General features: G+C 34.0%; 1 protein-coding gene across 3 annotated transcripts in view; it reads left to right on the forward strand.

Moving 5' to 3' along the window:
• Positions 1–17,817, forward strand: part of U2af50 (U2 small nuclear riboprotein auxiliary factor 50) — an 85,740-nt gene extending 67,923 nt beyond the window's left edge. For all 3 annotated transcript variants that reach the window (XM_081731566.1, XM_081731567.1, XM_081731568.1), the window contains 4 exons: positions 7,455–7,577; positions 8,549–8,707; positions 13,626–13,790; positions 16,936–17,817. In XM_081731566.1, coding sequence (XP_081587692.1) covers positions 7,455–7,577; positions 8,549–8,707; positions 13,626–13,790; positions 16,936–17,067 — 579 coding nt within the window. In that variant the 3' untranslated portion in view covers positions 17,068–17,817. The remainder of the gene's footprint in view (positions 1–7,454; positions 7,578–8,548; positions 8,708–13,625; positions 13,791–16,935) is intronic.
• Positions 17,818–19,437: the final 1,620 nt, after the last annotated feature.

The raw sequence follows: 19,437 nt of genomic DNA on the forward strand, positions 1-19,437 counted from the left end.
ATTTCTATTATCAGATAAAATTTCCTTGTAGTAGTTTTACAGTGTAATTAGGCATAGGTATCTTACATTAATGTAATTTGTCAATTATTGCACTTGATTTCTTCATACAATATAGCACATGGAAGAAGAAATTTTTGTTTTTTAGATTCTTTTCTAGTGGATTCGTATTTCATATTGGATGGAAGTTTCCGAAGAAAGTAGTATTTAATCAGCATATTGGTGTTTAAAATGTTGCATGTAGATATGATGGCCTTCATCTTACTTTACTCAGAGAAAACACAATTTAGAAAGTTAAAAATAAAATAAAAACAGCTTCAGTTTTCTCTACATTCAATTTCCGTGATTTTTTAAAGTATTCTAGAAGTTTCAGGACAAACCAGTTATGAGTTTAATTTAATTTTTATTTATTTTTTTTAATGTATTAATTTTATTTTACAGAAAATTATTAAACCTAAAGAAATCCCAATCATCCGAAATATATCTTTGGTCATATCTGGTTTACAAGTATATTGTATAGTTTTTCTTAGTTTTCTTTAGACAAACCAGAAGTATTTTACTAGAAAGTCAAATAGAAAGCCCTTTTGTTTTATACTGGGAAGATTAGTTTGATTAACTTCCATCCCTATTTTTCAAAAAAATAAAAAAAAAAAGATAAAAATTTTAAAAAATAAATAAAAATCACTGAAATTTCCGTTTTCCAAGTATGGACAAGAGCTCCAAGAGCCCGCGTATTCCGAAGTAAATATTTTTGGCATTGTTTCAGAAATACAATTGCCTTTCTAGAATTATTAAATATGCTAGCATAGTGTATGTTAATATTTTCAGTGATCAACATTTACATGTTTTTTTCACTCACCGTTTCAAAAAAAAAAAAAAACTAACAGTTTGAAGTAAAATTAATTACTCTTGTAGTCATTTCCTAATATTAAAAGATGAAGTAAACAATTTGGAACAATTCTTGGACATTTCTCATCACAGCTAAACCATTGTAATAGGACATAGTCTTCTTCATTCACTTTTTCTGTTTGCAGACACAACTCCGTGTTCATAGTCTGGAAGATGAAAAATATGAGTTGTATAGATAATTTCAGAATTTAAACCATTATGAATGCTAGATAGGTTGACAAGTCATCGATTTTGTTCCTAAAGAATGTGTGATTGTGATCTGATGAACTCACTGTTTTCGGTTATTTAGTTCTTCTACGTGATAGTTAATATATTGAAGGTTAATTGTGCTTCTCTTGTTCGTGTGTAACTCTTATTATCTGGTATGTATAATCGTCAACGATGTGCATAGCAGTAACAGGTGGTTCGTGTAGCAAAGGTAAGTGATTCTTTTCTTTTTAGGACTTTACCATTGACATGGAAGCCGAAGTACAAGTTCTATTTCACAGCAGGCATGGAATCAAGTGGATTGGAATATAAATTCTTTATTGCAGGATGTATATGGAATGTTATTTTGTCAGAAATTTATCGATCGTTTTGTGATAAATGTAGGAGATCACTTTAAGAAAAGTGCCATTGTTTGTTATTTGACAGGTTTTCCTAGATCTTTAGTCTTAGCCGCCGAGTAGTATGGCTGAATTTGGATATCTCGGCATAGTATCAATAAGTCAATTATCTCACACACAGCGTAAGTTTGGACTAAATGTAAAGGTATTCTCGACCCACTTTCTACGCCATTTCAAGGTCAGAGGAACACTATATGAAAAACCTTTGGAAAAATATAAATATCGGGTGTTCTAAAAATGGCGCCCACGGACAACAGAGCACTATTCTACAGGTCAAAATAAAGCGAAAATCTTACATGATGGAATACCCTCCAAGGCCTCCTTCAGCCGCTATAGGAAATCAAAATTCAGATTAATTTGGAACCATTAGCATTGCTCTACAGATCCGTCAAACAGTTCAGTCGATTCCTACACTAATAAGTGATGCTAGTGTGACATCTATCGACTTTAACTGCCTTCTGGTAAGAATCGATGAAACTTTTTGATGGCATTGTAGATCTTCCCTATGGGTCTTTATCTGCGACGTTGCCACATAGTGCAATTATGGTCTCCAGACGAGGACCCGAAAAGTGTTCAAAGTATATATTTTTTGCTTTATTTTGACTTGTAGAATAGTGCTCTGTGGTCCGTGGGTGCCATTTTTAGAACACCCGATATATTCTGTATATTCCGTACAAATTAATTTTCTACCATTCAGGATGGAATTTCCTAAGTAAATAAGAAGTTCGTGATGTTTCTTAAAAAGCCGCCACGTATTAAATTCCGTGCCCTAGAGTTCCAAAGGAACATTGTGGAAAGCCCGTCTGATGAAAATATATGTTATTCAGACCTCACACTTTAGGCTGTAGTTTTACATTTCACAACCTCAGTGCAGTACAAATAAACAAAATCAAGCAGTTCGTGCTATGAAGTACGTAAGTGTGAAACTTCAACGCCCTTCTTATAATTATTTCGTCATCCATTTGTATTATTTTAAAAGTACGAATCACAAACTAGTATACGGTGAGCGTTAAGTCAAACTGGGACTTCATTTATACACAATAACAGAACGCATTCACATCAATAAAAACTACTTTTATTTGGTGATGCATTCCTCTACATTACTGCACTTACTTCGTCAGTTTACGTATTAGTGATTGAATACTGCAGCAAAAAGAAGCCATAACCGGTGGCTGCTTCACCGGTGTCGTTGCTGAATTACTTTTTATATTTTTTCTTAGGGTACCAGGACTTGGCAAGGTTTAAACTACCGGACCAGCGTCTATTGTGGTACCCAATGTGTAATAACATTTCGGAGCAGTAGTTCATAAATGATTGTGTTTACGATCTCATATAAATAATCTTGTGCAAATCGTTCATATGTTTGTTGATTTTGAAGGTTGAACCTTTCACTCGCTAAATGTTTATGGTGAAGGCTGCAGTGGCAGGTTTTTCCACTTTCGTCGCCATTGTGTTATGCTGGCGTATGATAGCCTGTAAACGTTTGTACCTATTAAAATTGAGAGGCTTCAACTTAACTCCTTCATTTGCGTCTAGTATCTCAGTCTCTAATACATAATCATGGGACGTAAAACTTAATTTTCTTTCTAAAATATTAATTGGTTAATATGTTAATGTTCACTTAAAACTGTGGTCTTAGATTTAAACTTGGTTGCAAATGTCCGTTAGTCTGACACGCAGATCAAGCTAGTTTGACGGCACCTTTAGAGCATCGACCCATTTCTTCTTCATATCGCTTCCATCGAATAGGTTTGTTACCGATGAACATGATTCCTCATTCACACTTGAATCTCCTCAGTTGGAGCAATAGTAATATGAAGACGAAAGTCAGATTGTTAAGAATTAAGTTGGAAAGTCAGGAGGTAAGGGTTTAGGTAGGATCAATTTTACATCAATTCCTAAGTTAGAGGAAATTATGGGAAATAGATGCGGCTTTGTACGTCACTTGAACAGTTTGATCACATTGTATTCTTTCTGTATGTTCATATTAATTGCCAAAGCGGGGAAAAAAAAAAAAGAAAAAAGAAAAGAAAAACTGACGCCTGGAAAATACTTGAAATTGGCTGTTTCATACGTGGAACAGATATGGAAGGTACCCATGAATATTGCCCGTTTGTCGGCTTTTTTAGCGAGAGAAAAAAAAAAGGAAAAAGAAAAGCCTTTTCGCTTGTTCATTGCCAAAACAAGGGATACACAGGCAAAGAGCATAAAGTGTAAGACATGTAAAGTACATGTTTATTGCCTGGAAGGAAAGGTTGCTGAACTAGCTCGAGAACCCCCACCCAAAATGTTATTAATTCCACACTTTGTCGAAATGACTGGGTGAGTGTCAGAATAGTCTAAGTACCAACAGCAATAAGCTTTGTGTATAGCAATAAGGTCGAACTTAGTATTAATATGTATACTAACTTCGACCTTATTGCTGTTTGTAATTAGGCTACTCTGTCACTTAACTGGTCACATATTATCAACTTGGATTCCATTAATAGGAATAATGATTTTTACATGTTAAACAGGAGCGTCGTAGGATGCTACCGCCTCCACTTCACTATTGATCTACCAACTAGTATTGTCGCAGTACAGAATCAAATTTTCAAAAAACCTTTACAATGAAGTTTGTGGGCAAATATCTTCAAATTTCATTCGTATCAAGAATGTTGCAGAAGTTTCGTGCTTCTGCCTCCCCACACACACATTGTAATGCCTTTCCAAGTTAAACATATAGGTACATACAGGCAGTGTGCAGTACACGTTTACAACTTCTCTCCATAGGAGAACGATCTGAATGAAAATGGCCTTTCCGTCTTTAGGAACATGCTGTGTACAACACGTGTAAATGTCTTCCTTCATCCTTAGTACCTACTTGCCGATAACATCCCTGTTCATGTTTTAAATGTAGGTAATGTACAGTGCACGTTTATAACTTCTCTCCATAGGAGATTGAAAAGACCTTTTCGCCCTGGAGAACATGCTGTATTCCGCACCTGTAAATGTCGTACTTTAACATCGTACCCATTTGACGGGACCATGTTTTTTACATGTTGTCAACAGACTATGTACACCCATGTCCAAAATGATTGTCGCATATCTGTAACTGTCTTCTTGTAAGAATATAATTTGGTAATGATTTTGCAGGATACTTTTAATACTGATGCTATGTGTATAATTGGGAAATGTATATTTGTGGTAAATTTCATAGGAAAAAAATTATAAATACGAAAATTAGAATGAGTAAAACAAAATGTTGCTAATTGGACAAGAAAGTTTTATTTTCGTTTTATTGTTCTTATTTATTGTTCTTTTGGCATGAAATTTTCCACATACATGTCTTTGCCGATTATACACGTACTAACATTATAAGAAATACCGGGCGAATTCGTTATCAAATTATATTCCTACAACAACATATTGATAGACATGCGATAATAATTTTGGACATTAGTGTACATTGCATGACGAAAAGTAATTACACCTGGAGAAATGTCTTACCTGTGCATTTCACATGTACATTTCACATATACATTACCTAAAACATACGTAGTTCAGTCCATGTTTTAAAAATCCCACACTTAGTGTTTAACAGGAGTGTAAATTATTTTTTCACACAGTATTAACGTGAAAAGTACAAAAAAAAAAAAAAAAAAAAAAAAAAAAAAAAAAAAAAGTGGTATCGGGAAAGAATATTAAACTGTTCTTTTGTAACATGACTAATTTTCATCTGGTCACAAGTGATAAACTATTTAATTTTTTTTTTTACTTAAACCTTTAAAGTCTATTTTAAAGAAAGAAATCCGATTTGAGATGTGGCCGTATCTTTCACTTCATGGTATGTTTGAATTAAAATAAGGGTTGGACAAAACTTATTTCAGCTGGAAAATATTTAAGAGGGAGCACGAGCCCAGCCCCACCCTACTTACGTATTAGTGAACAGAAATGAATAATTGCCAACAAACGACGCAGTTTGAATCTATCAAATCACGTCGTTTTGTAACTAAGTACATCGATCAGATCTCCATTGAAGATGATTTATGTCAAAAATACTTTGATTATACTTTTATATTTATACTTTGATTACTATTTCGGGTTACAACTATATTTGATCTATCGGAAGTTCTATATTCTTTCGGATGTAGTCCGGAATCATTCGGTTTCTTTTACGTACTCACCACTCGGTTGAACTGCTTGTGCTTTCTTTACTTTGTACTTTCTGCACGATATACTCGTATCTTCTGCATTCCAGGATATGTTTCTCTTTGTACCTATTGTAACGCAAGACGAAATAAATTAATAAGCTTCTTATATATCTGAACAAAATTAATTGCCTGCGAAATACGTAAAGTTACTTTCTTATTTTTTAGTTTCAGTTGTTTTTTTAGTTTCTTGCTCCATGCCTGTTGTGCATTATTTCCAGGGTTTTGTTGCAGGTTAGGTCTGCCATAGGCATGCAGAAGCAGTGGCTGGACGTTTTATTTTCAGGATAAATCCAAAACTATTCTAGCGTGAACAAATTTCTGTAGTATGCGCTATCAAGAACGAAACAAATAGCCACTTTCTTTTCAGAATTTAAATCAAAACATGTATTTCAGGTTCGAATGTGTTGCCTGCTACAAGGGGGAAAATTTCTCTTTTCAGGAGAATCATCTGTTCCGTACAGAGACGCTGAGAGCTCTTTTGTATTTTGACTTTTAGATTTCAAAACAAAACAAAAGTAATTGAATCAAATGTTTGCAGTATATAAATTAATTGGAATTTTGCGAAATTATGTCTTTATGTACGAGTCACTCATCTGTACCTCTGCTTTTTCCCCCATTTTGTCGTAGCTAAGGTATCACGGGTAGTAAGATCCTTTGCTTGTCTAAGCCTTCAACACAATTTGAGACATCTCTCAGAAATAAGAGAGCACAACAGAAAGACTATTATGGAATCGAGAAGGCAAGTCTCTTACAATTTTTGGTTTGGGGCCTAAATGAATTTCCAGCCCATGAGAGTAATTTCACCGTGATCGTTAATGGTATGTAAGGACTATGTCCTGTATGAAGAGTATTGGATATTTCTACATTAGTTTTAGCAGTGCAAAAGATTTTTTTTTATTATTAAAAAAAAAAAAAAAAAAAAAAAAACATAAATAGTTCGGGAATAATACCTAATTGATTTCGTTGAATTCACTGAAATTGTAGACGTGAAGGTATAATTTGTAGGGTTTCTAAAGTGTTAATAAGCACAACACACAAAATTTGATCTTTTGCACTGTATAGTTGGAAGATCTTTCAGGTCCACTAAGCACGATTTCATAAGGTAAGTTCTTTATTGTACTTAAATAAGAAAGTCAGCCTGTGGAAGTTCTGTATATGTATATATTTTTCTTGTATTTATTTACGAACGGTTTAAGATATGATTTCAGTTATTTAACAATTTTCCCAGTGATTTTGCCTATCGAAGATAGGAATTTATTGAAAAAAAAAAAGTTAATAAAAATTGAATACTGATCGTAGTTCTCTGAACAAAATTTTTTAGTGAGCAGAATCATGTTGTAGATCACTATTTTCAGTTTAGTTCTTAACTTGTTGGAAGTATCAATCTTTCAACTTAATTTCAATAAACTCGTGATACTAAATAGTGTATTTAGTACAAATCGTTTCAGTAGTGTTTGAGGCTATCATCATCTTCGGTTGAATTTGCTTTAATGTATTGTATTTAGAGTTTGTTTCATCTTACGGGATTGATCGGATTATTGTAGCGAAACAAAATTTTGTGTTGTACAAAAATTAAACAGTGGCTTTAATTTGTAAATAGCCGATTTTCCATTAGGATTTTTTTTTCTCGTTTTTTTGCCACTTGTTACACAAATAAAAATTTCGTGACACTCAAAAGTAGCATGTATGTTTACATGTATATTGAATTCAAATAGTAATAATATGTATTTAAATTTTTGTGTCCAAATAGGTTAAGGAGCTTTTGATGTCATTTGGGCAGCTGAGGGCTTTTAATTTGGTGAAAGACTCAGCCACTGGTCTTTCGAAAGGCTATGCATTCTGTGAATATGTGGATGTTACCATTACGGATCAGGTGAGTGTTGAGAATACCAGTTTATTGAATTGGAAAAATAAATGCAGACAACGCAGTGTCGTTCATATTTAACTATATGATAGTAAGGTTATGGTAATAATAGGGTCTGGAAACAATCGATCTGAAGAACGTCACATTATATTAATGTGAAACAGTTTACGTAATAGCACTTTCTTTTTCATCAGTCATGTTTTTTTAGTAGAGAGCATTATTCATTTTTTTCTGCTGATAGCGATAGCGAACATCTTTTCGGAATTCTCCAGTGACACGCAGGAAAGCAAATAGTAACATTTATTTATTTATTTTGAAATTGCATTAAAATCAGAGAAAATCTTTCTGTGAAATGCTTCTTTTGAGATTCATTATCATTAAAAAAACAAAATGGCCACGACGTATTTGTAAATTTTAATTTATATAATGGAACTCTGTACGGTGTAACTTTTAAGGTTGTCAGCTGAAGCGAAGAGTTTTGGCAAATAAAGTAAAACGAAGTAAATTTTAATAAATAGTTTTAAACCCCCAATCTCTCAGGTTTTATGTTTTTATTTTCTTGAAAGCAGTAAATTCAATCTTCAGTCAGACAGTAACAGTAAAGAAAGTTAAATATCTTGATTCTGCTATTCACAGTGATAGTTTTTGTAATCAATTAAGTAAAAAGGAATCATTTTTATGTATAACGAATATTATATATGTACGTATGTTGTAGGATAAAATTACTCTTGTCTTTATTAAAAATTTCAACGAAGGTAGCTGTCTAGAGCAATTGAAGCAACAATACACTATTTAATCTCTCTCTCTCTTTTTTTTTTTTTTTTTTTTTTTTTGTGTGTGTGTGTGTGTGTGTGTGTGTGTGAGAGAGAGAGAGAGAGAGAGAGAGAGAGTGAGTTCAGTTAAATAACACGCTTTGATTTAATCGAGTAAAGACCTGACACTAAACTAGTTTCTGACGTTAATTTTATATTTTATTTTAGGCGATAGCAGGCTTGAATGGTATGCAACTAGGTGACAAGAAATTAATTGTTCAGCGAGCTAGCGTAGGTGCCAAGAACAGTCAAATGAGTGCTCAAGCTCCCGTTCAAATTCAGGTACCAGGACTTAGTCTCACAGGAGGAGCGGGACCAGCCACAGAGGTAATATTGGTTATTCTAATATTGTTTTCAATTTAAAGAATTCTCTTTATGTATGGAGTAGAACGTCTCTAGTTGACCACTTTCGAAAGTTACTCTATGTTACATAGTTTGAGCGTAATCATTTGCTCACAATGGAAGATCAACTTCTGAAAGGCGTTTCTTGATTCCTTAGACTGTGATATAATACTAAGTTATCCTTTGTAACTTGGACCCATTGCATACAGGTACACTAAGGGTAGAACGGCGGGTGGGAAGAAAATTCAAAATTGAGCTTGAACTTTCTGTACCCGTCGTGTTTGCAGGTTTACCTTTTGTTACCATGAACATAACGAGTTCTTTCTCCGCCATAACTCCTTACAGACCTGACAGTATTAAACGGAATGCAGCGTTATTTTAAAACTCACTATAAACCAAGCTGAATACACATGAAACAGAGTATTGTACTTATCGTGAAACAAAAACTTTCCATGCCTAATGTAATATAGAAGTAATACCGGAAATTTCAGGTATCTTTTCAATAAAAGTTAAACATTTATTTTAGACATAGACCTGTTATGTCACATGACACGCACCCAAATAAATGTTTTTTGTTTTGTGTGTGTGTTTGTTTTTGTTTGTTTCGCGGTCAGATATTCAAACGCTTTCAGTTTTCAGAATCGCCACTTAATTGTATTTACTATGTTCTGAAGTTCAGTTAATATTTTGTCACTGTACGAAACTTTGGAACGGTTTCATGACATGCCATCAAAGACACACTTTTCCCAATTTAATTAGAAAATGATGCAACAAAAATTCGATTAATTTTGTAGTAGGCACTGATTTAGGTATATTTCTAGTTCATACAAAATATTTTATATGCAAACAACAAAATATTGTAAACAAAACCTATATAAATTATTTCCTTCATGTTACTGAAGAGGTATCTCTGTACTACTATGTGTGATGTAATAGGTAATACTGGCAAGAAATTTTGCAAATGTACTGTACTCAGCATAGAAATGGCCAACGTGAATTGGTATTATAAGTATAAACAGTATATTGCCATATTTAAGCTTGCCTCCAGGAATAGAGGATCAGGATCTCTTGCCTCGAAAATATACTGTGAAAATGACATCTCATTTTGGAAAGTAAATCTTTATATTTGAAGATATCTTCTCTCATCTCTCACGAAAATTGTTTCCTCTCATGACATTTCTAATCATAGTTATATACTATTATTATATTATTTATTGTTTATAATACAAATTGCTGTATATTGTCCATGTGTACTTTTTGAAAATTCAAAATCTGTGATTAAATCTTAGTTTTCTCATGGGTCAAAATGACTCTTAAGCAACTTTATATGTACACTCATGTCCAAAATTATTGTCGCATGTCTATAAATATGTTGTTGTAGGAATATAATTTGATAACGAATTCGCCCGGTATTTATTATAATGTTAGTATGTGTATAATCGGCAAAGACATGTATGTGGCAAATTTCATGTCAAAAGAGCAGTAAATAAGAACAATAAAACGAAAATAAAACTTTCTTGTCCATTTAGCAACATTTTGTTTTACTCATTTTAATTTTCGTATTTATAATTCTTTTCCTATAAAATTTACCACAAATATACATTTCCCGATTATACACATAGTATCAGTATTAAAAGTACCCTACAGACTCATTATCAAATTATATTCGTACAAGAAGACAGTTATAGATATGCGACAATCATTTTAGACATGAGTGTACATCTTGAAGTTTCTGTTTCATTTATAGAAACAAAACGAAATTGTATGAGAAATGTCATCGTAATTCGACGGGAAAATAGTCATGGGTCAAATTGACCCATTCCGTCCTTTTAGTATTAATGATTGTGTAGCAGGTCACTTTGAGTTCTAAGCGTAGTGCATAACCATATAAACAATAGTGTAAACTTGGAATACACTTTAACTATACTTTATTTTTCGTTAGTTATACTAAGAGAAATAATAGCGACAGTCAGGAAAAATCATAATTTGGTCAGGGAATTTAATTATGTAAGTTTCGTAGACACCGTGTCAAAACTGTACCAAAAACACAGTACAGTACATATATGCATCAGTTCAACAGTTCGTATGTTGACTAGTTTATTAATCTATTAAGTAGTAAACTTACAAGAATCGACTGCATTTTTTATGGTAGCGTAGTAGAGATAATTTGAACACCTAGCACGTCTATGTCGTGTTTTGTATAATGAATCCTTTGATTCATTTTTATTTTCTTTTAAAATATCTTAAATTTATTATTATTGCTGTATTTTTTCTAAAATTTTCTTACACATAAGTAGTTTACAGTGAAATTCCATTCATCGTGGTAAGTACACTGCAATAATTGGATCATTTATTACAAATTGAGAAGCTTGTGACGAAAGAATTTCCCTTTTCTACCACGATCCCTTTTGTGAAGTTCTTCAGAATGTGATCTCCAAGCCAGTTCCTTTTTAATTCCTAGTTGTGTTCGTCTCATTTATATCTGTTTGACATTCCTTCATTGCTTTACTGTTTCCTTCCTTATTTTCTCCTACGTACGTTTTAAAAGGCTTCTAGTCTTTTTCATTGCTTTTCCTATTTTCTGTGTCTGATAACGCTGTTCAGTATGAACAAACTTTGTTTCTTTAATGAAAGCAGTCGAACTTGACTTATTTTGTTGTGTCAAAAAGAATGAATCGGGTGTTTTAATTTGCTCCAGTTTTTGGAGATACACAACTTGCTTTCCTATATACGTATAAGTATAACGAAAAGCACAATTTCAACAGTGTTACGTTATTATACTGATTCAACATAAAAGAAACTTCTTTGCATTCAGTTAAATGTTTTTAGATTGTATTTGATTTGAGTTGAGCGTCCTGTGGAACAGCAAGACTATATGAGACGTGGACATACACCTTAACGTAGGATCCGATCTACATGAGCTTTCGCTGGGAATCGAACCTGCCAGCTATGTAGCCAAGAGGGAGCTCTTGATATACTTTTCATAACAGTACTTACCATACAGAAATAGTAGTCATATAACCGGTGAGTAAGAAGTTTTTGCACAGCATGAAAAATCAACTAAAAATCAGTTGACAAAAAAATTTGTTACTTAACGATATATCCTGCTGTGAGAAAACTAAATATTCTACAGACGTATCGAAACAACGAGATAGTTCCGTCTTCAGTGGTAAGGTTACAAGAAAAAGAACAGATAAGAAAAAGAAAAATATGATATGGGAACAGAAATACATACTAAATTTCTCTTTTTCCGTTTTATCCTCGTTGTCTTACCACTGAAGACGGAACTGTCTTATTGTTCCGATACGTCTGGAGAATATTTAGTTTTCCCACGGAAGATTATATTGTTTGCTTCCGTTGGAGCAAACACATGTGCAGTGCTCCATCTTCTAATCGAGTATTTTTTTCGCATAATGGCTGCTCACAATGTCGGGCCGAAAAAGAATTTTGTCAGCCAGTAGTAGTCCTCGATGAATAGAACTAATTTTTTCAAACAGTTCCTTATGCTTTCGATACTGATGGCTTGGATTCCAAGGATTCAAGATGAAGTTTTAAAACACCCTTTGACGAGATGGCTACCCAGACGAGGATAGTGCTTTTGTAAGCCTAAATTTGACATCTGATGCCGACGCAGAACTAGCGATATAAAATCTGAAGTTCCTTGACAAACCATGTCATGTAAATCCAAAATATTTTGACACAGTTTGCTGCACTTTTTAGATATCTGTTCGAGAAGTTTTTCTCTGTATTTGGACGTATACAACATTGGAGACTCACAGCTTTCAGATTGTACCGCTAAATTCAAACTTACGTGCCAAACAATTTTGGGTAACTCTGACCTTGTTCTCACTGACTTTCATTAGCTTTTGTAACTCCTCCTTACCTATCTTTCGTGGGCAAGCTTCTCTGGGCTTGTCTTCCACTGGTAGACTTTTTTTTTTTTTTTTTTTTTTTTTTTTTTTTTTTTTTCATATCAATTGATGATAGAATAATTGGTTCTCCGTGGAAATGTTTTACCACATCTACTTTCTTTATGAATCCAAGATCATAATAAACGCTGCCGAAACAGCACTCTTTCATATTTAAACGAGCTCATGCTGTCACAACTCCACATTAACATGCATTTCTCTTCGTCTTTAAAGAACAATGTCATCTGTTACTCTGACTCGAGAATGATCACCTTTATAGTTGTACAGAAACTTTTTACTCACCCGTTACATTATTTGTCGGCTTTCTCCAAATTATAAAGAAGCCAAGGGCATTGAAACTGTAGATTTCACAACAAGAAATGCAGCAAATAAGATATTAATATTTTATCTTGATCGCGTACTTTCATATCAAAATCAAAGTAGTAAGTTGTCGTCATGGGTGGAGTAATTTGGCGTTTCTGTATGGCAAGTGTCGCATTATCACACACATGAGTTATATCTTATTTTGCCGCTTGGAGTGCTAGAGCTAACTAAGCGTTTTTCTGATAGTCATATTTCCTAAAGGATTCTAAACATCCCTTAGGAAACAAAAATAATAAAAGTAGCACAAAATACGATTTTTTATCAGTATTACTTAAATTTTGCATGTGAAGTGATGTTGGTCAAAGAAAATTGAGCTGCATTTTAGAAGGTCTAATATAAATATGTGAGAGTGATCACCAGTAGTGTCATTCAAATAATACAACAATCATCTCTATGATTATTGTTCAACACCGATTGTGTGATCGGTATAGTTAGTTTCTTAGTATTGATATTATTACTATATATTATTATTTATTCCAATAATACTAGTAATAATGACTAAATAGGATTAAGTCACGTGACATCATTATTTTGATTTTTATAAGTATTAATAGAACATTAACTCCTACTACTGAGAAATTTTAAGACTAAGAAATCTCGTTTCATTGTAGGTGCTGTGCCTTATGAATATGGTCACTCCTGAAGAATTGAGGGACGAGGAGGAATACGAAGACATATTGGAAGATATCAGAGAAGAATGCAACAAGTATGGTGTTGTACGTTCGGTAGAGATTCCAAGACCTATTGAAGGTGTTGACGTTCCTGGTTGTGGAAAGGTACGTTTCACGTAATTGACGTGCAAATTATAAGTGTTCGAAACAGTTACTGTCCTCAAGGTTTTTACTTTAATGAAATCATGTTGTTTTATCCAGTATAAGCCAGCTTTAATGCAGTACTTAGAATCGTGTTACTATGTCCAGTATAAGCCAAGATTTAAAAAACAAAATTAAAAAAAAAAAAAAAACTTTGGAAACAAAGTATAGATGGATCTCAGAAGGTAAATGGAGATATCAGTGTTGTAAACTTCATTATGCAGATAATTGCATATTGTTTGGACTTTAAGTATGGAAGAATCCTGGAATAAGAGAAAAGTCCGCTCGCTTATTTTCAAAACCACAAATAATACAGAGCATATCATAATTTCCAAATTCAACAAAATTAACCCTGAGACAAACGCATCGGAAAGAAGTTTGTGAACTTTCGCACGTAACCATGTGTGTGTTTCTGACGTGGTTGGCTTTATTATCGTTATTGAGTTCCTAAATCCAGAAAGGAATTTAGATACATATTGTATATTATCAAAAGTGCAATTCCCGTATTTTTCGATGTAATCCTATCCACCGGAAATCAAAAACGAAAATTTAAAAATATATATTAATGAATAATACAAAGCATAAGGAATAAATTTTCTTGCTAAATGTTAATGAGTGATAGTAAGTTAATTTCATTTTATGGAAAGACATTTATTTTTCTTGCTGCAAGTATTTAAAAAATATCTACTGTATTCAGACATGACCAATATAACAATTTTTTTTATGTTTTTTTATTTTTTGATAAACACTAAATCTACTAGTCAGAAAATATCAAATGACTTGGCAGCACTGAGCCCACGATGGCATCATTGAGTACACAGTGGCGAAGATTACTTGTGACGATATTTTACGAAACTTTTTCCTATTGCGTTGAGAAACGGTGTTATCTGTTTCACACACCATACTAACGAAATCGATTCTAAACTAAGAGGCATTTTAACCACGGAAGAAGAAAGAAAAAATCAGCTTACAATTGGGAAAATACGGGATGTCAAAACATCTTTAACATAGCCAAAGTATTCATCAGAGTGGATTTCTTTCAGAAACAGTTGCCAGCATATGGCTAGTTGAAACTTAAGATTTAAAGCATCTGAAACAAAGAAAACTAGTCAAGTTCCTGATAGCTTAGTTGGTAGAATATTAATCCAACAAGCGGGAGATAATGTGTCTTACCACTGCAGCGATTTGATTATGCAGTTCAAAGTAAAAACTTGAGAATAGTATGTAATAAGTTCACGTAAAAAATTCTGTGAAATTCCCGTTCCGGAAATATCGTACTGTTTCAGAAGTAGTCTAAAGAATTTAAAAGTTAACACATACTAAGATTTCCAGCTTAATTTGGATTTAGTTGATAGCGATGAGCACACACATTTTAAATGGATTTGAGCGTTTCGTGCAAATATCGCATAATATGATAAACCTATTCACAAAGATATTAATTGTAGATTCAAAATTTAAAAATATCTTAAGAGTCTTGACTCAGATCTCATAATGTTAGGTCTCGGCCTGCTATATGTGATTTTCTTTTCAGTTCAGAACTCCTGATGTGATTCTAAGCTCTGTTGTTTATTTCTGAGCTGTTTGCGTAACTTTTTGAAATGTAGTACTTCTTTCCGTAGTTCATAAATACGATTTCAATTGTAGTTAGCTTGATAATTTGATATTGATATGTTAGTATTGCTGTTGATATTCTGTATATATATTCAATCCTAGCGGGATTTCTCGGGGTACTCCCGTTTCCTCCCAAATTCTCATTCCATCGCTTCCATCATCATTTACTTGCCTTAACCATCCGTCAGCCTTAATCTAAAGGGCATTATCGTGGGATGTTAAACTGAAAGATTTCCAGAAATGATTAATGCCCTTCACATTCTTGAGGAGTTCATGTGTTTCAGATGCTACCTATATAGGTGCACTAGAAATTCGAAATGTTGTTGGACTACGGAATACAACCATCGACAGCAGGAACCATAGCAAGCGGGATAAATTTGAGTTCAAGTGCGAGAAATCTGAAACAACCCTTGATTAGAAAGATCCGCTTCAATAACAATCATGCTTTTTGAAGACTGTTACAAGCCCACAAAAAATAACCCCGAGAAATATAATAATGAGAACTCTTCTGTGGCTTTTAAATTTTAACTCATACAATCATCGTGCTTCTGCAAATAATAAAGTTGCCGTGTATGATCAGAAATTTACCTTGACTATATTCATAGAAAACTGGATAGCGTACAACTGTCAATTTAATCCTAAAATATCAAGGAAAAGCCACAGCGTTACCCATTTATTGAGTTTTTATGTATCCACAGTTACTGTTAACTATATCCCTTGATCATACCGGAATTTCTACTTACAACAAACTACGCTATCAGACAAGAAGAGAGAATACTCTGCTTCTCTTTAAAGAGTCTTAAGTAGTAGAAATTGATTAGACTGGCCCTAGATTTTAGGGATGCCCTAAATTTTTGAGGGCTGTAGTGGTTTGTTTGGTACATTTATATCATTCGACAATTATATAAAATCGTGGTTATTGTTACGATCTGTTGTAGTTACAATTCAGGTTTGCTTTTGTTTTTCTTTCAGTTTCATTGTAAAGTAGCTAGCCCATGAAACTGTCGGAAAAGTTCCATAACCCTAAGGATAAATTCATTGGACTTTTCTATTCGGAATGGAAAAGCACCCTGATATAACCGTCCCGAAATGGACCCACTTTCAATGATTCATTAAGAATTAGGAGCACTTACTAGTAAGGCACTAATAGTAATTACCTTGGCTTTGTGGAAGCTCAATATGGTTCGGATTCCATATAAAGCTGTGCGTCCACGTCTCATATAGCCTTGGTGCTAAAAGGGAGGCTAAAATCCCAATTCAACCAACCAGTATGCTTGACCTTGCCCGGGTCAGTTCGCTGAAGGTAGGGATGGAGAATTTAAATTAGTCTCATACGATTCAGCTATACTTGTATGCGTTTCAGTGAAAGTATGTAATGTATTTGTATGTTTGAGACACTGTTCATTCTGTAGTTGTTCTTAATGTAGTATTATGGAGTGTTTATTATAGCGGCATTGTCTGTTATAGTGAGTAATCATTATTTATTTGTTTATTTCAGGTGTTTGTGGAATTTAATTCGGTGATCGATTGCCAGAAGGCCCAACAGTCTCTGACAGGAAGGAAATTCAACAGTCGTGTCGTAGTAACATCGTATTTTGATCCCGACAAGTATCATCGACGTGAATTCTAAAAGAGCTAACATCATAAATGGGAAATGTGTACTAATTAATGGGTACTGTCCCACATATGGGGAATTTCCCGTGATCTGTAAACGAGTTGTGTGTGTCTCAGCTTCGGCGTGACAATCTCGGTTGTTGCTTTAAATGACAAACTTCACGAGCTGTAAAATGTTTTACCCATGTCATGTAAATTTATTCACCCTAAAAAAAAGTGACTTTGATTTTTAAACGCAAGTGGACAACTTGATTTGGCTTTGTAGAGGGTACATGTACTAGTTTTATAGTATGAGACGAAATATTCCGAGATTGGAGCAGTGTAATTTTATTTTACATTGTTCCTATGGAATAAAGAGAGGTTATGGTTCAGTAGGCTCATGTGTAACGATATCGAACTGTGAGAAATTTGTACAAAAATATATAAGACTATAATATTCTATGTCGATCTCTGTTGTGTGAAATAACAGAAAAGTTTGTTCTGGTTCTACGTGTCACAGTATATCATTTTATAGTGTTGTTAATTCGGATGAAAACAAATACTGTTATTAATCACTGTGTGCGAGAGTGTACATTAAAAAATGACCCTTGATTACGTGCAGCATATTGTAGAATCTCTACTTATCAGCGGTGGAAGCCTAAAGTAATACTTCTGGCAGGTTTTAAGTTTGAACGCCAGATGAAGGCAAATACACTAATTTGTTCTATGTTGATAAAAATATACAAGACCAACATTAGATCCATAAATAAAATAGTGAACTACATAATTCCTACTGTGAAGAGTTTCTTTTAAATTAGGTAACCTTTCTTTCTGCCTGCAAAAGCCATCATTCGTTATATTTAAATAGTTTACTGAATATTTACGAGGGAAAGACAAAAAGTAAAGGGACTTGCAACTTCTTGCACTAGGGTGTGGTAACATTGCTAGTATCCAGCGCTGAATTAGTGTCGTCTGCAACATTGTAGTGCACCGTGTCGCTCTTACTCCGCATTAGTCGTTGGAGTGTAGCACACCGTTAAACATGCCAGTTCCATTGTCGATCTGCACCTAGGAGGAAATAAGGGCAGTTTTTTTGTTGGAAGGTGTTAAACCTGCGGAAATTATTCGTTGAATGCAATCGCAGTATGATAGCTGTTTATCGCGAATCAAGATATCTACGAATGGATAGAACGTTTCGAACAAGGAAGAACTTCTTTATGTGACGAGGAAAGATCGGGCAGGTTATCGACGTTAACAACTGAGAACAATTTGGAAGTCGTTAAGAGTATGGTGATGGAAAACAGACGAATCACAGTGGACGAAATCGCCAATACTTTACATATCAGGCATGGTTCAGCGTATTCCATCTTACACGACAGGCTAGATTTTCGGAACGTGTGTGCAAGATGGGTCCCGAAAGAATTGTCAGCGCAGCATAAGGCACAAAGGTTAGACATCTCTCGTAAACATTTGACCCGTTATCGTTGCGAGGAAAATGGATTTTTACAGCAAATCGGAACACTCGCCATACAGTCCAGACCTGGCTCCAAGCGATTTTCATATGTGTGGACCATTGAAGGAAACGCTCAGGCGATGATTTGCAACCGATGCAGAAGTCATTGATGCGGTGCAAAATTGGGTACATGTGCAGACGAAAAACTTTTTCCGACGGAATCAAAAAACTTGTGAAACGTTGGGAAAAGTTCGTTGAAGTTCAGGAAGATTATTATGTAGAAAAATAATGTGTTTCACTTTTTTATCATTAGAATAAATGTACCTTTTCGTAAGTCCCTTTACCTTTTGTCTTCCCCTCGTATATCGAATGGGTATGATCTGTATCAGAATAACGCTGAAGTTCAGTACTGTTATTATTCACGATCACCCATTTCGTGATTCTCTCTCTCTCTCTGCTCCAAATATTTCTAACTGACCGAATCGTTGGCCCTTTCTCAAAGGAATCTAAAAGGATTGTTTAAAATTAGTGCAGCAAGTAGAGAACAATAAAATATAGAAACTGATGCATAAAGAACTAAGACTTTGTTCCAAAATGTTGTATTTAACGGTTTCTTACAGGCAGTGGTTATATTGGAATATGCTATAATCAGTTCTGTAAATGTTTGTTGACATATGACAGACTTCCTTTATTCTTTCTTTTCGAACACAAATTCGCACAACTTAAATTATACCATATTTAATTTAGTTGTGGTTTTTTGGTGGGTTTCACGTTAGATTGTTGTTTATTCTTGTTAGATCATGTGGATAAATGTATTTTGAACTTGGTAGTTCTCATGTGTATTTGTAATCTAATTTAAGTGTTTTGTTTCGTATCATCATTGTAAGTCTTACAGATATACGTAATTTCATATGCTCTACCGTTGTGTAGCCCCGCTGATCCAATACCCCTTTG

The sequence above is a fragment of the Thermobia domestica genome, chromosome 11 (assembly GCF_964235325.1).
Source record: "Thermobia domestica chromosome 11, izTheDome1.hap1.1, whole genome shotgun sequence".
In the NCBI taxonomy this organism is placed as follows: domain Eukaryota; kingdom Metazoa; phylum Arthropoda; class Insecta; order Zygentoma; family Lepismatidae; genus Thermobia; species Thermobia domestica.